Source organism: Girardinichthys multiradiatus, chromosome 6 (assembly GCF_021462225.1).
Source record: "Girardinichthys multiradiatus isolate DD_20200921_A chromosome 6, DD_fGirMul_XY1, whole genome shotgun sequence".
NCBI lineage: Eukaryota > Metazoa > Chordata > Actinopteri > Cyprinodontiformes > Goodeidae > Girardinichthys > Girardinichthys multiradiatus.
In genome coordinates, this window is record NC_061799.1 from 22,870,940 (window position 1) to 22,890,460 (window position 19,521).

The 19,521-nt window shown below is 38.0% G+C and overlaps 1 protein-coding gene across 1 annotated transcript in view; it reads left to right on the forward strand.

The window, feature by feature from the left end:
* The window catches only part of tnn (tenascin N), a 60,028-nt gene that overhangs the window by 2,027 nt on the left and 38,480 nt on the right, over window positions 1-19,521 (forward strand). The window contains exons 2-6 of the mRNA XM_047367018.1: window positions 4,656-4,853; window positions 4,986-5,186; window positions 5,384-5,758; window positions 18,632-18,765; window positions 18,860-18,989. Coding sequence (XP_047222974.1) covers window positions 4,658-4,853; window positions 4,986-5,186; window positions 5,384-5,758; window positions 18,632-18,765; window positions 18,860-18,989 — 1,036 coding nt within the window. The 5' untranslated portion in view covers window positions 4,656-4,657. The remainder of the gene's footprint in view (window positions 1-4,655; window positions 4,854-4,985; window positions 5,187-5,383; window positions 5,759-18,631; window positions 18,766-18,859; window positions 18,990-19,521) is intronic.

The following is a 19,521-nucleotide window of genomic DNA, read 5'->3' on the forward strand; positions in this document are numbered from 1 at the left end:
AAACGACGATTCAACATAGTATTGACTTGGTTCATTTTTGATTTGTAAAATAATTTGAAAAAAAACAAAACAAAAGATTTCTCCTTTTCTCTTTACTACCTTTTTAGTTATTCAAGCACATAGTATCTTAATAAAACACATTAAAAGTTGGGATTTTAATGGGACAAAATGTGCAAAATTGTTACTTTTTCAAAGCACTTTAAAGGATATTGGTTTTTTGAAGTTTTATTTTTCCTCAAAGGAGCAAAAGAAAAACGCAGGTTTCTTTGTCCTTTCCTTTTTTATTATTCATGGCGTATGGCACTGTGAGTTTCCAAGACTCTTAAAGTAATGTTTTATGTTAAGGTATTGTTCAGTATATATTGTATGTATTTCATCCATGTGATTAAAGTGTTACTTTAAGAAAACTTCTTCCTCTGCTCCTTTGAGCTTTAAATGTCTACTTTCCCATACTGTACACACATGGACTCACTCTTTCTTCTGTTCATATAAAAGAACACATGTTTTCAACAAACATTTTTACAGGCCCATAACAACACATTGATTAGAGATAGAGAAATTACTCTCAGGAAGGAGTCTTTAATGGCATTTTTGGACGTGATTAATCTTACTTTGTCCAACTTAAAAACCAGGTTGAAATGCAGTCAAGGTGAGCTGTATGTCCTGACAAAAAGCCACATTGTTTCCCTGTTGTGTTCCCCTGTCTCAGAGTGAATGTCTAATGCCTTTGCGTTTCAGACCTTGAAGCCAAACATGTGTTCGATATGGTCCATTGGAGTGCATCCAATATATTTAGTAGCTGTGTGAAAACATTCTGAGCCACTTTGAGTCATAACGAACAATTCATACAACTGTGACTCATTTTCTTGTAATACTCAGTTTACAGACAGATATGTCATTTATTTATGTCAGAACTGATTGCAGCAATAGCAGTACTAATATTCACCAGTGGATGATTTTTTTGTTCATAAAAATATAATGCTAATGTCAAGATGTCAATAAATCCTTGCTTACCTGTTTACATTCATACTCCTTTCAAACATTGGATGTCCTTAAAAAGTTTTAATGACTCACTCATCCGTCCTTGTGTTTATTTAGATGTTAAAAATGTTACTCTTTTAGCCCATAACTCCTGTTCAAATCTGGACGAGATAAAGACAGGTTAAACTTTTTCTCACCTTTCACTTTCCAATCACATTTTTACATTACAAGATAGAGACAATGGCATCATCTCTCTATGTTTACAATGAAATTTCGCCTGTGGGGGGGTTGTATTCATTTATTTCTCAAGTTTATCATCATTGCATTTGGCAACTTTTTTTTTTTTTTTACCATTCCACCTTCCTTCAGCCTTTACATCCATCACCACAGCAGTGAGTGTCATACATTTATCAGTGTTCATTTCCCCTCTCCACTCATGTCTTCATATGTCTCATTTTCTTCCACTCCAGGACATTTTCTGACAGTAGCAGCCTTTTGCTTTATGTGCGGAAAGTCAAAGTTCTATCTTCTCTAAGAGAAACAAGAGAAGGATTTAAAAACAAACTAAATCTTGACAGGGAGCAATAAACATGGTCAATGAAGCTCTCTGTGTGGAAGAGCTTTGGGCCATTTTACATGGCTGTAGTATTTTGTATATCATTTGTATATCATTCAGTGGCTACTGTCAGACAGATAGGAAAGGTTTTTCCATCATTTCTTCTATGATCAGTTCATTTTCTACTACTCATTTAAGTTATATTTACAGTTTTAAAAAACTGAATGTCCTTACTGTCGCTCTTTTTTCTCATTCTAATATTTAAACATCTTTAATATTTGGCATATGATATGAAAAACCCTCCAAAGTAATTTTGCCTACCACAAATAAACAAAACTTGCCATATCTCATAGGGTGAATTTTGTGCACAGGTTACCAGGCAGCAACACGCAGAGTTTAAAAAGAGCATTAAAACTGGAATGCTTTGAAACTCATCATGACAAATATACATATATCTGTTTCCCATAAATAAGGTCATTCACCATACTCAGGATTCATATGCAAACAAATGGTATCCAACTGTCAGCAAAGTGGGATATTTTAAGATTTCTTTACACGCCCCTGCAATTTACATTTGCCCTAAATCATGTAATGACATCACGGTGAATGAAAGATGGGTTGGATTTACATCTAATTGTTGACATTTTTATATTCTGGCCAATGGTATGCCTGTATTAAATCATATAATTTTTGGCTTGTTTCTCAGCACATTTTCAACTTTTCCACATTTTCTCCCATCTTATGCTCACCAAGCTTTATGTTTAAACATCTAGGGCTTCTGAATGAGAAGATTGTTGTTCTCAAAGCTTTAATTAAAATATAGATATTACCTGGCTTTTATTGGAAGTCAAATTGAAATATGAAATCAGGGAGAACTTTTTTTATATTAAAATACTTTTACTTTGCCAACAGTTTTACAGACTAATTCTGTGCAATGTTTGGCAATTACAAGATATTTACTAAAACGAAAATGTGACCAATTTGTCTGATATGCAGCTTGGATTTGACAACCAACACACATTTTACTACTTATCTTTCCTCCAACATCTGTTCGATGTGTGTTTCTTCCAGACCACACAAGCTCAACATAGTCGGTGCAGAAGCTTCGACCACTTTAAAACGTTTTTACCAGAAAGTTAAATACAGACCAAGGCCCAAAATGATCTCGATATTTTAAAAGGCATGCTAGTTTTAAAGCATGTTATTTGGGGTTTTTTTGGGAAAGCCGCTACAAGGTTTTATGTTAACATGACATCACTGTCATTAGATGTAATGACATCAGCGCTTCAGATGAGCTTCTGCCCTTTCTGCACTATTGAAATGACTGAATGAGCAAATTTCATAGTTCAGACCAAAAAGATCTCTGTTAAAGTGATGACTGCTTACTTTCTGCTGCTTTCTAATGTGGAGTGGGTGCACCAGCATACATACAAAACTCACACTCATGCACAATGACATCATGGCTCAAGTTTCCTGAGATTAAATATACAGACATTTGCCTCACTGAGTATATTAGAACTCATAAATTGTTAAAATAGAGGTTCTGTCCTCACTTAAACTTGAAACAATGTCAATAAAAAAAACCCCTACCTCACCCCTTGATTTGGGGTTCTGGTCCAGTGAAGCACAAATACAAACATCTCCAGTTTCAGTGAGCTGTTCCACACCCTGTAGTTTATTCCAAATATATAACATGTAGAAAACAAATATTCATTGTTTCATCTTCTACACCGCTTATTCCATAGTGGGTCACGGGGAGCTGGTGCCTATCTCCAGCAGTCTACGGGTGAGAGGCAGGGTACACCATGGACAGATCACCAATCCATCGCAGGGCAACACAAAGACATACAGGACAAACAACCATGCCCACACCCATTTACACCAAAGGCCAATTTAGAGAGACCAGTTAACCTAACAGTCATGTTTTTGGACTGGGGATGAAGCCTGAGGACCCGGTGAGAACCCACGCATGCAAGGGGAAAACATGCAAACTCCATGCAGAAAGATCCCCGGCCAGGAGTCGAATCAGGACCTTCTTACTGCAAGGCAACAGTGCTACCAACTGCACCACCATGCAGCCCCCAGAAAACAAATACACCAACTTTAAAAATATCTCCAGTCAGTGAAGGTAGTTGGATGTCATCAACAGTCACTTTGAGGTGCTTATTAAGTTAATTAAGATCAAATTTAGATATATTTCAGAGTTAGTTACTTGGTCTTACATTGATGGACTCTGAACTCAAAATAGGCAATTGCTTCTTTTTGTGTATTGTTAATGATTTTCAAGTATTTAATTATTCTCAATTATTTCCAGAGCCGGAGTACCCGTTTCTGTCCGGGTACTCCGGCTTCTTCCCACAGTCCAAAAACATGACTGTTAGGTTAATTGGTCTCTCTACATTGCCCTTAGGTGTGTGCGTGGTTGTTTGTCCTGTGTGTGTCTGTGTTGCCCTGTGATGAACAGGCAACCTGTCCAGGGTGTACCCCGCCTCCCGCCCGTAGACTGCTGGAGATAAGCACCAGTTCTCCCGCAACCCACTATGGAAGAAGCGGTATAGAAAATGACTGACTGACTATTTCCAGAACCTAAATGCCTGGTAAATACAGACTTTGCAATATAACATTTCAGAAAATAATGGCAAGTAGTTAAAAAGACTACTAACACAAAGTCGGAGAGAGAAAGAAAAATGTGCCAAATAGCCAAAAAAACAAAACCCAAAAAACTTTAATATGCATCAGCAGAAACGTTGGTACAATAATAATTTTTTTTCAGGAACACTAATTTGAGTTTTTCTTTCATGGTGCAATTTTTTTCTGACACATTTATAGCCTGGAAAAAGCTTGCATTATTTTAATCACTAGTGTTACAGTAAAATGATTTCCTGGTACAGTCAGTCCCTGCATAAAACTCTCATTAAGAAAGAAAAACCTGGAGTGGTTACTAAAATATTTTCAAGGTGTAATAGATTAACTGTATTTTACATTTAGGGTTGAAAGTAGCTTCAAACAGTCAGGAAAGAGTTTGGCATTATTCTTTGATTTATGGGCACCAGGTGCCTAGTCTGTGCCAGAAGAGGTAACTAAACAAGAATAAAAAAAAAATATTTTTTTCTTGCAGCGATGAGCACCGGACTCCTGTGGAGGGCCTTGTGCCTCCTGACCATACTTTGCACTGTGTCACACCATGTGTGCTGCATAGCAAACCAGCCAGATCCCTCAGTCACAAAACAGGGGCTCACCTTCAGCCACGTCTATAAGATTGACGTCCCAGGAAGCTCCAGCTGTACCGTGGAACATCTGCCATCCCACGAGACAGGTTAAACAGACGTGAAAAACATAAAGCACAAGCAGAGGGAGATTAAAACTATTACTGATTCTTTCTTTGTGCTTTAATTAGCATCAGAAGCTGTTAACAGCTGATTAAATGAAAAGTTTAATCTTTTTGTAGGTCTGCAACAAGACACCACAACCAGTGGAGAGAATGACATAGTCTTTAAACACAACATCAGGCTGCAGACACCCAAGTGTAATTGCGAGGAGTCAGAAAGCTTCAAGAACCTGTTGTACAGAATCAATGGACTGGAAGAAGAAGTCAACTACCTAAAGACCCAGTGCACTCAGGGATGCTGTGGAAGAGGAGGTACTACAGGTAAGCTGTCACAACCAATGCATTTAAGCACCTGAAGGTAGTCAGCTCTTGCATTTAAAGTAAGAGGCCACTTAGCTTCAAGATGTAGTAAAAAACAGTATAACATCTCTTACAAAATCATTCAGTCTGAGCAAGATAAATGACAATTTGCAGCTACCAACAGTCTGTTTCCTTTTTTCTAATGTATTTTTGTTAAGGTGTAGACACAAGCTGCAGTGATCATGGTACATATCAGCACGACACCTGCAGCTGCCTCTGTAACCCAGGATGGGAAGGCCCTGATTGCTCTGTGTCCTCCTGCCCCGATGAGTGCAGTGACAACGGCCGATGCATAGATGGGAAATGCGTGTGTTATGAGGGTTACACAGGAGTAGACTGCAGCCAGATGACATGTCCAGCCGACTGCAATGATAAAGGGCAGTGCGTGGATGGAAAATGTGTGTGTTTCCCTCATTTTAGTGGTGAGGACTGCAGCATCCCGAAGTGTCCAAATGACTGTGTTGGCAATGGGCAGTGTGTGGATGGCCAATGCGTCTGTGAAGAAGGCTTCTATGGAGAGGACTGTTCTTTAGGTAAGGAATTATTAACACCATGGCTCAACATTCATCAGACGGAGCTTCAGTTTCTAACAGATTAAAATTTAAATGGACCAAAGCTGAAGACCTGTCAAACTGTTTGTTTGCTTAATAGTGTCCAATTTTATAGTGGTTTCATATTTAATTTGCCTTTTTTCACTCCCTTGTGCACTTCAAACTTATCATGTAGTTGGCTATAGTACATAATGCACAAAGGTTGTAGGCTGCAATGATCAAAACAGTCCATTATGCACTAAGACCCAATCCAACCAACCATTTTACCTCTAAATGACTTTGAATGTACTGTATGATTGTCTTTTTTTTATTTATATGCTTAAGCCAACTACTGAACTTCCATTTTGTAGGGCAAATATTGGCAAGATGACCAAAACACAAGAATAATCAAAAATAACAAAGCTGGACACAAAATAAAAATGCTTTAACAAAACAAAGCAGAAGAACTTAAGGTTCAACTCAATAAAAAGATGAACTAAAAACCACCTGGCTTTTGTTAACAGTGGTGGGTAGAGTAGCCAAAGATTGTACTCAAGTAAGAGTAGCATTACTTCAGTATATTTTTACTGAAGTAGAAATGAAAAGTAGTCATTGAATAAATTATTTAAGAGTAAAAAAGTATTTGGAAAGAAGGCCACTCAGGCCAGGGGTCTTTCTGCATGGAGTTTGCATGTTCTCTCCGTGCATGCCTGGGTTCTCACCGGGTACTCCGGCTTCCTCCCACAGTCCAAAGACATGCCTGTTAGGTTAATTGGTCACTCTAAATTGCCCTTAGGTGTATGAATGAGTGTGTGCATGGTTGTTTGTGTGTCGCCCTACAATGGACTGGTGACCTGTCCAGGGTGTACCCTGTGTCTCACCCAAAGACTGCTGGAGATAGGCAACAGCTTCCCCACGACCCACTACGGAATAAGCGGTAGAAAATGACTGACTGACTATATACATACAGTACAGACCAAACGTTTGGACACACTTTCTCATTCAAAGAGTTTTCTTTAGTTTTATGACTATGAAAATTGTAGATTCACACTGAAGGCATCAAAACTATGAATTAACAGATGTGGAAATATATACTGAACAAAAAAGTGTGAAACAACTGAAAATATGTCTTATATTCTAGGTTCTTCAAAGTAGCCACCTTTTGCTTTGATTACTGCTCTGCACACTCTTGGCATTCTGTTGATGAGCTTCAAGAGGTAGTCACCTGAAATGGATTTCCAACAGTCTTGAAGGAGTTCCCAGAGATGCTTAGCACTTGTTGGCCCTTTTGCCTTCACTCTGTGGTCCAGCTCACCCCAAACCATCTTGATTGGGTTCAGGTCCGGTGACTGTGGAGGCCAGGTCATCTGGCGCAGCAACCCACCACTCTTCGTCTTGGTCAAATAGCCCTTACACAGCCTGGAGGTGTGTTTGGGGTCATTGTCCTGTTGAAAAATAAATGATGGTCCAACTAAACGCAAACCGGATGGAATAGCATGCCACTGCAAGATGCTGTGGTAGCCATGCTGGTTCAGTATGCCTTCAATTTTGAAAACATCCCCAACAGTGTCATCAGCAAAGCACCCCCACACCATCACACCTCCTCCTCCATGCTTCACGGTGGGAACCAGGCATGTAGAGTCCATCCGTTCACCTCTTCTGCGCCACACAAAGACACAGTGGCAGGAACCAAAGATCTCAAACTTGGACTCATCAGACCAACGCACAGATTTCCACTGGTCTAATGTCCATTCGTTGTGTTCTTTAGCCCAAACAAGTCTCTTCTGCTTGTTGCCTCAGCAGTGGTTTCCTAGCAGCTATTTTACCATGAAGGCCTGATTCACACTGTCTCCTCTTAACAGTTGTGTCTGCGGCTAGAACTTTGTGTGGCATTGACCTGTTCTCTAATATGAGCTGCTGTTAACCTGCGATTTCTGAGGCTGATGACTTGGATGAACTTATCGTGCGCAGCAGAGCTGACTCTTGGTCTCCCTTTCCTGGGGCGGTCCTCATGTGAGCCGGTTTCTTTGTAGTGCTTGATGGTTTTTGCGACTGCACTTGGGGACACTTTCAAAGTTTTCCCAATTGTTCGGACTGACTGACCTTCATTTCTTAAAGTAATGATGGCCACTTGTTTTTCTTTACTGAGCTGCTTTTTTCTTGCCATAATAGAAATTCTGACAGTCTATTCAGGAGAACTATCAGCTGTGTACTGCATCCACCTCCTGCACAACACAACTGATGGTCCCAACTCCATTTATAAGGCTTGAAATCCCACTTATTAAACCTGACAGGGCACACCTGTGAAGTGAAAACTATTTCAGGTGACTACCTCTTGAACCTCATCAACAGAATGCCAAGAGTGTGCGGAGCAGTAATCAAAGCAAAAGGTGGCTGCTTTGAAGAACCTAGAATATAAGACATATTTTTAGTTGTTTCCCACTTTTTTGTTCAGTATATAATTCCACATGTGTTAATTAATAGTTTGGATGATTCAGTGTGAAGCTACAATATTCATAGTCATGAAAATAAAGACAACTCTTTGCATGAGAAGGTGTGTCCAAACTTTTGGTCTGATTCCCATACGAGGGTCTTTCTGCATGGAGTTTGCATGTTCTCCCCGTGCATGCGTGGGTTCTCACCGGGTACTCCGGCTTCCTCCCACAGTCCAAAGACATGCCTGTTAGGTTAATTGGTCTCTCTAAATTGCCCTTAGGTGTATGAATGAGTGTGTGCATGGTTGTTTGTGTGTTGCCCTGCGATGGACTGGCGACCTGTCCAGGGTGTACCCCGCCTTTCGCCCATAGACTGCTGGAGATAGGCACCAGCTTCCCCGCAACCCACTATGGAATAAGCGGTAGAAAATGACTGATGACTGACTGACTATATATATATATATATATATATATATATATATATATATATATATATATATATATATATATATACAGGGGTTGGACAATGAAACCGAAACACCTGGTTTTAGACCACAATAATTTATTAGTATGGTGTAGGGCCTCCTTTTGCGGCCAATACAGCGACAATTCCTCTTGGGAATGACATATACAAGTCCTGCACAGTGGTCAGAAGGATTTTAAGCCATTCTACTTGCAGGATAGTGGCCAGGTCACTACGTGATACTGGTGGAGGAAATCAATTCCTGACTCGCTCCTCCAAAACACCCCATAGTGGCTCAATAATATTTAGATCTGGTGACTGTGCAGGCCATGGGAGATGTTCAACTTCACTTTCATGTTCATCAAACCAATCTTTCACCAGTCTTGCTGTGTGTATTGGTGCACCGCCTTCAGGATACAATTTTTGAACCATTGGATGCACATGGTCCTCAAGAATGGTTCGGTAGTCCTTGGCAGTGCCCATCTAGCACAAGTATTGGGCCAAGGGAATGCCATGATATGGCAGCCCAAACCATCACTGATCCACCCCCACGCTTCACACTGGGCATGCAACAATCTGGGTAGTACGCTTCTTTCCGGCTTCTCCACTCCGTAACTCTCCCGGATGTGGGGAAAACAGTAAAGTTGGACTCATCAGAGAACAATACATGTTTCACATTGTCCACAGCCCAATATTTGCGCTCCTTGCACCATTGAAACTGACGTTTGGCATTGGCATGAGTGACCAAAGGTTTGGCTATAGCAGCCCGGTCGTGTATATTGACCCTGTGGAGCTCCCGACGGACAGTTCTGGTGGAAACAGGAGAGTTGAGGTGCACATTTAATTCTGCCGTGATTTGGGCAGCCGTGGTTTTATGTTTTTTGGATACAATCCGGGTTAGCACCCGAACATGCCTTTCAGACAGCTTCCTCTTGCATCCACAGTTAATCCTGTTGGATGTGGTTCGTCCTTCTTGGTGGTATGCTGACATTACCCTGGATACCGTGGCTCTTGATACATCGCAAAGACTTGCTGTCTTGGTCACAGATGCGCCAGCAAGATGCGCACCAACAATTTGTCCTCTTTTGAACTCTGGTATGTCACCCATAATGTGTGCATTTCAATATTTTTAGCAAAACTGTGCTCTTACCTTGCTAATTGAACCTTCACACTCTGCTCTTACTGGTGCAATGTGGAATCAATGAAGACTGGCTACCAGGCTGGTCCAATTTAGCCATGAAACCTCCCACACTAAAATGACAGGTGTTTCAGTTTCATTGTCCAACCCCTGTATATGTATATATATATATATATATATATATATACATATATATATATATATATATATATATATATATATTCATGACGTGCTGCGCTGCAGATAAGAATAGAGAGCAGACTTTTAAAGTAAGCTGTGCATACACAGCAAAGAACAAATTGAAATACAAAGAAAACATGGTAACCACACTTGCATTGGATTTGGAGAGATATGTCAAAGCCTTAACTCTCCCCACACTGACAGTTCTCTCAGTGTAGTTTTAGGCGCAGGTAACATGGTACATATTGACAGCGAGCTGCAGCAACCAATACAGTGTCTCTTTCACTGTAAATGTCATTGTAGTGGATGCAACACACTTAGATTCTAAAGTAAAGTCCAAATTTGTTAGATCAACAAAATAATATGTCTGTGCAAACAAAAATAGGGTTTTAAGCAAAAAGCGAAAAGTGACATTTTACAGTTTTCTTTAAAAGCAAGACAAATGCAATTCATGCTAAATGTAGATACACTACATTGCCAAAAGTATTGGGTCACACCACCGAATCAATGAATTCTATTGCTGGCAACGGTGGGTCCCTCAACAAACTGGACCTTTTGGATTAAGAACAGGATGTCATCAAAGTTCAAGTACATGTAAAAATAGACGGACAAATGCTTTTGGCAATATAGTGTACTTTAAATGCACCAAAAAGTGTGCCTTCTTCTGGCAGTGCTGTCAAATAATCATTAATTGCCAGATGTATTTCAAAGAGTGCTTTCTCAGAATGCCTGCTTTGTCATTTGGCATGCCACAGAAAGCCACAGATGTTTTCTTCATATGTGGCACACTGAGGAATATTGTGGATTTAAGAGCTATTTAATAAGGGATTTGTCAACTTAAAAAACAAACCCAAAAGTGAGGAAATTATTTCTGTTATTCTGCACTGACCTAAAGTACTGAACCATATCTTTCCAGGCTGAAACTGCTTCTTATCTGCTATGTGTAAACTGACATTCTTTGCAGTAATTTACACAGTGACCAACAGGAGGGTAAAACACTTTAGTTACATCAGTAAGCAGTAAGCAAACCAACACAGACACGTTGGTGACACTACATTAGACATAAGATTGATTTGTTAGTAAAATTTATATGTTCCCATTAATTCTATTTAATAATTACACTTTTCCTTTAGTATAATTCTTAAAAAAATAATATCTGGTAGAAATAAATGTCTAGAAAACAAGTGCATCTCATCTGTCATGAGTGGGATTCCTGCTTGACCATAACCATTTTGTGATGGATGGGTTTGAAAATGCTATTTAGCCAACCCTTAAAAAAGGTGCTTGTTGGGTTAAATTAATTTATTCTTGTAAATAACGTGATGAAGTGAGATTATCTCATCTTTTTTGCTTTGAACCTGTTTCATAAACCTTTTTGAGTGAAGAACTGCCTGGAAGATATGGGAAATCCTTTTAAAGTAACACCCCTCTGACAGACAGCTAGGTTCCTATGCACTCTTGAAAAGTCAAGCAAAGTATGGAAATAAATTTGATCATATTCCAAGTCTGTATAAGTATGGTAAAATTAAAATTGTGTAAAGAAAAAAAAAAAAGTTTCAGTTTCAATACTATTTTTCATTCCATTATATAAAAGATAAAAATCTGAATTTATGTGAAACAAATAACTTTGTCCATTGATTTATGTTAGATGAAAACCTTTTTTTAATCATTTACCACTTTACAATTTGCGTTTTTGGCCACAATACTCATAATATAGGTCATGTGGTAGATGTTTATAAGCACTGCTAAAGCTATAGCATTTATCTTTAAAAATAAAAAAGTTATTTTACATCCAAATTAGTCAAAAAGGTTCAAACTCAGACAATGACAATTTTACATCTTTGGACAGTTCTCTGATGGGAACTTTTAAAAACATTGTTAAGATTGCATTCATAATTTTATATGTCAGCAGTCAATCACATGCTGAAACCACGCAGACATAATCGACAATTCTGATGTTCTTTTTCCAGCAGGTTCTTTAAATTATTTTACAGGAGCAAACCTTTAAAGGGTAAAAACTCTTCTGCAAAGGACTGCTTAATGTCTCAGACAAGACAGATGTAACAAGATACCAGAGAAACTGATAGAGCTTTCTGAGCAAATAAGTTTGAGATCTTTTGCTTCCTAGCCAGGAAAATAATGGCAATGTTGACTACATAACAGTATTTGCCAAATAACAGACATGCTCCTGATCTCACAGAAAAAAACAGAAAAGATTACTCCTTGGACGCATCCAGAGGATGATCTAAGGGTAGTATTTCATGCAGAGTATGATGCAAGAAAAGTCTTTGCAAAGATCATCTTCTGCATTTTGGACAAAGACGCTGTGCTTTTCCCCACCACACGTGTAAACTGAAAAGCACTTAGTGATATTAGGTATTAACACAAAAAATCTGACTTTGAAACCAAGGCCTATAAGAAAATTTGTTATATGAGCATTGCCACTGACAAACACTCAAGGTTAAAAGACAGTACACCCCATGCCAATTCTTATGCTTTATCATGTAACCTATCTTTTTGTAAGATTTGTTTTGCAGCACTAGTGGCCTTTAGTTTGACATTTTTATTTTAAAGTAGACAGACAGGAAATGGGATGTAGAGAGGGGGAAGACATGCAGCACAGGTTGCCATGGCTGGGACTTGAACCAGGGAACAGCCACGTCCAGGGCCAAAGCCTCTCTATACGGGTTGTGTGCTATACTGCTGCACCAGCACTGTGCCCATTTAACCTGTCTTTAACAGGATGTTAAAACTTTTTTAATTTCAATGGCACAAATCAAATACTACCAGATAACGTGACCTATGGAATTATAAAGGTAAAAACAAAATTTAAAAGATTTAGAATATCTAAGAACATCCTGAAAACCCTAGTTAGATCAGCATTCTGAAAATTACAGAGAGTGTACTTATGTTTTTACCATGACTGTACGAGAAGCCTTCAGGGCATTGTTAAAGGCTCTAAAAAGGGAATTTTGGTCAGATTTTCTTTTGAAAGTGTGTAATTATTCTTCAGGATTGCACTAGAAAACAATGTAACAGTTTGATCTGAAACAGTTTATCTATAGACTCAGACAAATCAAATTTTACAAGTAATCTGGGCATGGAGTAGCATCTGAATTGGAATAGTGGACATGTGGATACACAGCAAGAAGTCTTTCCAAAAAACACCTTTACATTATTTTTATCTGTACCCAGAGTAAAAGCATGTTGAAGTTTGCATACAACAAAAAACAACATAATTATGTTAGGGGCCAGTTCTGAGAACTGAACCTTATAAGATCCTTATTTCAGTTTGTAGGGGAATAATGTGGATATTCAGAGCACGGTACCATACATATTAAATTACGTGTCCTCATTTAAAAAAACATTAAACTACAACTTGTTTTACTAACGTTTGTTTTCAAAGAAAAAAACCTGCTGTTAGAAAGGACTTCAAAGAACAAATACTCTAACTCTCTCTGTGACCTTAAGGTGTGTGTTTTTATGAGGAGCTTAAATTAGGGCTACACCAGGGCTGCTGGCCATTGTAGCTGTCAAACTAACAACTAGTACAATTAAACCTGCACTCATTTCCAGCCCCATAAAATATCTTCTGGTTTCTTATTCATTTGCTCTTGGCACCACCATGTGCCATTGTGTTTATTGTGCAGGATTTTATTCAATGAAAATATACTGAAAGTTGGGAAAACCCATTAAGGGGTTCAAAAACATTTTTACTAATAATTAGTTAGAAAACTTAAACCTTAAAACTGTAGATAGCTTAATTCTTAAAATCTATTACAAGGATGAATGGTTTCAATTTATTTCAATGGTTAAACTTAAGCATATTTCAGTAGGGTTTTTTTTAGAGAAAGTATATTTTCAAGCTATTAAAGGACCTGATAATGAGAAAAAAAAATACATTTAGATTTTATAGTTGCATACACTTGTCTCTTTATTAGGTAAACGTATAATTTTTTTTTTTAACACAAATAGTGAATCGGCCAATCACATGGCAGATAAAACATGGTGAAAATGACTTGTCAAAGTTCAAGGCGAGGATCAGAATGGAAAAGGAAAGGGAGTTTTAACTTTGAATTTGGCTTGTTAGTGCTAGATTTTCTGGTCTGAGAATGAAAACTTGCTGATTTTCACAGGAAAAAATCTATAATTTACAGAGAATGGAAAAATCATGTCATTCAAGGCCAGACTAAAAAGGAACAGGGTGCTTCAAGATGATAAATGGGAAACAGATGCTGATATAACCAATCATTAAACCCAGGTTATGTAGAATATAATCTCTCAATGCACAGCATTTCAAAATTTCAAGCAAATGAGCAACACTTGTCAGCTAAGAACAGAAAACTTGTAGGCCATAATTTACACATTCCACAAAATAGGTAATAATAATACCAATTGAATGGTTAACGTTGCCTGGTCTGATGAGTTCCAATTCAGGTGCAACTCTCAGATGATAAGACATGAATTTAACGCAACGTGAAACCATGCATCCATCCTACATTCTATCGAAGGCTTAGGCTGTTGTTGGTTCTGTAATGGTGTGAGAAGTATTTTTTGGCACTTCTGGGGCCTCTTAGTACCAAGTGAGCACTGTTTAAACACCACAGGCTATCTGAGTGTTTTTGTTGACCACAATAATCAGTCATGACAAATTCTCTGAAGGTTTCCACCATGTTGTTAAATGTATGTTTTGAGGCATCACAGCAATTCTGAAGGCAAATAGAGTCCAACCCGGTAATAGCATTCTGTACATAATAAAATGCCCGGTGAGTGTATATGGTTCACCAACCTATGCCTTCTCACCCTTATCATTTCCTAATATGTTTACCAACAGTTTCTATTAATTTGTGTTGTTTTAAAGACAATAACAGCCTTAGTGATCAAATGCAAAGTTAGTGCAGAGATAATAAACTATCAAGACCATGTAATCTTTCCTATTCTAAGATTGCCCACCCATTAGAAACACCTCTGGGACCATTACAAATGCAGTACATGATCCCAACAGAAATATACTTGCCATTTCATTTACTAGACACTTCTGTACCTAATTAAGTAAAAAAAAAAACACAAAGTTGGCCACAATTAGACAATCTACTAACATCTGTTTCATTCCTCTTTTAACTTGGCTCATGCAATGTGAACAGATAAGACCTGACAAACAGTATCATGTCATGCTAATTCAGGAGCATCAGATTTAATTGGCATCGCTGGCGTCGCTGCAACTACCAGATTCGAAATAGATACCTTGTGGTACATGTAGAACTATACACCCAGATCCAACGTTTCCCTTATTTAACATTTTTTGCTTCATTATTTCAACTAATTAAACCCAAATTTAGGATTTCTTTCTCGGTCCAAAATGTCAATCTAACATTTGTGCTTTTGATGAATTGTACTTTATATATTGTGAAAGTGCCATATGGTTTTAAGAAAACTAGTAAAAGGAAATAATTAACTGCATAATGAGTCCACCAGAAGTCCCCCGAAGACCTAACATTTTTCTAAAATGTATATGCTTTTACTATTTTATGTATGTATTTCTGAGTCACTTTTAAGTGATGTGACTGATCATGAAAGCCATTGTGAACAACATCTGTGGAATTCAAAGCATCTCTCCCAGAGCTTATTACACCTGAAGTAGCCAAAGGGCCATGTTGAGTTGGGCTGACCCATTACCACGGCATGTTTAACATCTAGACAACTTAGGACAACAGGTCACATAATACCATGGGGATATCTTAACACCCATCGGTCTTTTAAGGGGCCTTCATCCTACCTACGCCCTGCAGAAAAATCATCACCTGTCTTGCTAAATATACCATACAATCAACCAGAGCATGCTGCCTCAGGAGCACATTACAGAATATCATTGTGGAGGAATCTAAAGTAAGAACCACAGAAATCATGAGCCATGGCAATCTAGACATGGAGAGGGATTGTTGGTGTTACACAATTTCAAAAACCTGGTAACATAAAGCAGCCCTGACAAAATAAAGCTTTTTTTTTGCACTGCAAAGCTGTTTTATTGTGTGAAACAAATATTTTTCTTATGTCTAAATAATAAGAATTTATTCAACCATATTTATTTTGCATATACTCTATATTTCCGTACAATATTTTTCGTAGCCCTTTAACTTTTTCATATTTTATCATCTTATGGCCACCAACTTTAGCGTATTTTTGGGGGGTGTTTATATAATAGACAAACACAAAAAAACACATAATTGTGAAGTGGAAGAAAATAACTGGTGCAACCATTTACCTTCAGAGGTCACCTAATCAGTACAAAGAGTTTACCTGTGTGTAATTTAATCTCCATTTAGGTGTTCTGTGATGGTTGCAGAGGTTTGTTAGAGAACATTAAAGAACAAACCATATCACAAACGAACACACCAGATGGGCTGGGGATAAAGTTTTAGAAAAGTTTAAAGCAGGGTTTATGAAACAAAGTCCCACGATTCAGTTTATATAATAGATTCAAGATCAACCCATTATCCGAATATAAAAAGAGTATGGCACAAGTGCAATCTTACCAAGCTGTTAATGTCCACCTAAGCTAACCTGGGAAGCAGTCAAGATTCCCATGGTAACGCTGGGGTAGCTGCTGACATACACAGCTCAGGTTGAATCTGTAGACGCCAAATATTAGTCAGACGTTCCATAAATCTGGCCTTCATAGAAATAGAACTATTCTTTAATGTCTGTCGGCGGTGAAAGTCAAGTGTGCCAGCAGCAAAGTGATAGGCAAATAGACAAATGGAAGCATGTAGATTCACACAAAGGTAAAAATGCGAAAACAAAAAGTATGAAATAAGAGACTATACAGTAAAGGGTCAATTTACAACATAGAAAAATGCTGTAGTTATTAAAAATAGCATAATTGGATTCCAGGAATTGTGCAACTGAATAGGGTAATTTAAAAAATGAGCATGTATATTTGTGTATAAAAAACAACAACAGACTTTTTACAAGAAATTTAAAAACTGTGCAGATAACGGCATGTGATCTTAACACTTTTAACAACACCATAGAAAATGGCTGATGCCACCACTGAGTCAAAAAAGGTCCTCAGGAGTGCCCCCTGTACTCAAAAGATCTCAGTGTCTAGTGTGTTTTCAGAGGTAGGTGTGACTAGAAAAGCACTATATAAATTCAGTCCATTTACCAATTATGCAGTATTTTATGTTGTTCTATCACAAAATCAAAATAAATCAAAAGTAAAGTTGGTGGTTGTAAAGTGACAAAATATTACAATTTTTATGACAAGGTTTAATGAGATGTGAATATTTTTTGCAAGGCACGGTATAAATAAAAGTAGAAAAAAAATTGATTTATTAAAAGGTGGTCTCAAATAGCAGATTTCCAAACTAGAATAGGAAGATAAACGATTCAGACTTTCACAGTAGCAGTTCAGCCATGTCAAACCTTGCATTACTTCAAGGTGTTTGGCCCTGCAGTGGCAAAGAATAACTACACACAGATCTGCAACTTTGTGTGTAGGTGCGATTGAAGCAAATCCAGCATCAATAGTGGTGCCATGTCAGAGGGAATGTCAAGGTGAAAAGGAAAAGTGGGAGGTACACAAAAAAAGAAAAAACACTGTGTGTTGTTATAGGGTGTTAGCAATAATAGTGGTAATATATGTGCAGAAAAGAACCACATTAAAGGAACACAGTGGAGGGATTCTTTGTTTTATCTGGCTACTTTCCATTTTAAAACATGGATGAAGGAAGTAAATCTCTACGTAGTGAAGGACATTTGGGTTGTATTTAAAACAATGTAAATTAATTGGAGGGACGTGTCATTCTTATCATTTTAAGGTTTTTACATTTCCTTTGGCAAATGCTTTGCGACTTAGGAATTTACAGTACATTATCTTGTATTTTTTCTAGCTTGAAAGTATGCCTAAACATTCCGGGATTTATCTCCTCCATATGGTTTGACATAATATTTAAGGGCACAGACTGTTGACCTTCTTGCCTTGAGTTGCACCAGGGGTATTAACTAACAGCTTCTGCATAGAAAAGGACAGCGGTTCTCAAAGAAAAACACCAAGCTTCCTGATTTTGCCTTGTGGAATACATCCTGAATCTGATGTAAATTCCTTTCCCACCAATGACTCCTTCACCAGCCGTTACACAAATTTGGTTAAAAATACTCCTTTGTTTTTGTGCTCTTAAAACCGCTTATGTCCCTGTATTTTACCCAGCTTGTTTGTAGAAAGCCATTCTCCCCCACACTACTGACCTATTGCCTCTTGTCTTCTGGGTACTGTTCTCTTATTGCTCTCCCCTATGGTTAAATGCTATTTTTTTATACCTACCTCCCCTCCCTTTTCTCCATCATTTACACTGAAACACTCTGGCCTTTTGCAGTAAAACCACTGAAGAGCAGAGTTTCTTTCCAGCTGGGTGAGAATCCTAAGCTTTTAAACAATGATGGCCTTGACTGTGCCTGGGTCAGTTTAATTCCTGTTACAAAGAAGCAGGAAAATAACGTTTTTAGGATCTTTACATTAATCTAATAAGTACGGAAACGTCATTTAAGATTGAAAACAAAACAGCTGACAGGGAAAGAAAGACAGAGAGAACTATTAGCCAGTCAATAAAAATAAACTTTATTATCTATTCTGTATAAGTTGATCTCTATTTCTCTTTCAGTCTTCGGACCTCAGGGTCTGCAGTTGGTCCAAGTGACAGATGTCTCTCTCCTGGTGGAGTGGGAGTCTGTCCGAGGGGCAGAATATTACATGTTAACTTATCATCCCAAATTTGATGAGGGTGCTATGGAGCAGGTATGTCATTGTGGTTTCTTTTTTGCTTCATATCAAACTAAGCTGTGTCTTTTGCCATAAGATCAAAACATTATTTTTTTTAACTCTATCTCAGGTTCAGATTCCTAACTCTGAGAATTCCTACCTTATTACGGGACTCACTCCAGGTGTTACCTACATTGTGCAAGTCTATGCCGTCATCAAAAAGATTCAGAGTGAAGCAGATATGATTGAAGCCACCACAGGTGAGACAAGGCAGCATGACACGATAATTTGTTTAAAAATGCTCCTTGCTATGATCAGTATATTTGAACAAAGCAGAAATTGTCTAAACCATTTTACCTGACCAGAGTTGTATTAGTTTACAAGTTGACATCTTGTGTTGATGATGGCAGTGTATGCAAAGTCTTCCTAACCAAATTCCCAATGTTCTGATCTGAGATGATTAATCCATATGTAAAAGTAAAATTATCAGCTCCTTGAAACCCTTTATTCACAATTTTAGCTCAGTGTAGTTGGATTGTGAAATGTTTTCAAAATGTCCACTATTTTAATAAGTTTATGGTTGTTTACATGCTTCATCCACACTGTTCTACACAAAGTTCTACATGCAGTATTTATGGTCATGAACAATTAAAATGAGTAAATGATTCTAGGGTGTGATAAATGCACTTCAGTCCCACACAAAGCAGGTACAGTAAGCTACTCTCCCCATTGTCAGGGGAGACCTTCTCAACACAGTGATGCCAACTCACCATTGAATGAATATGCACAAAA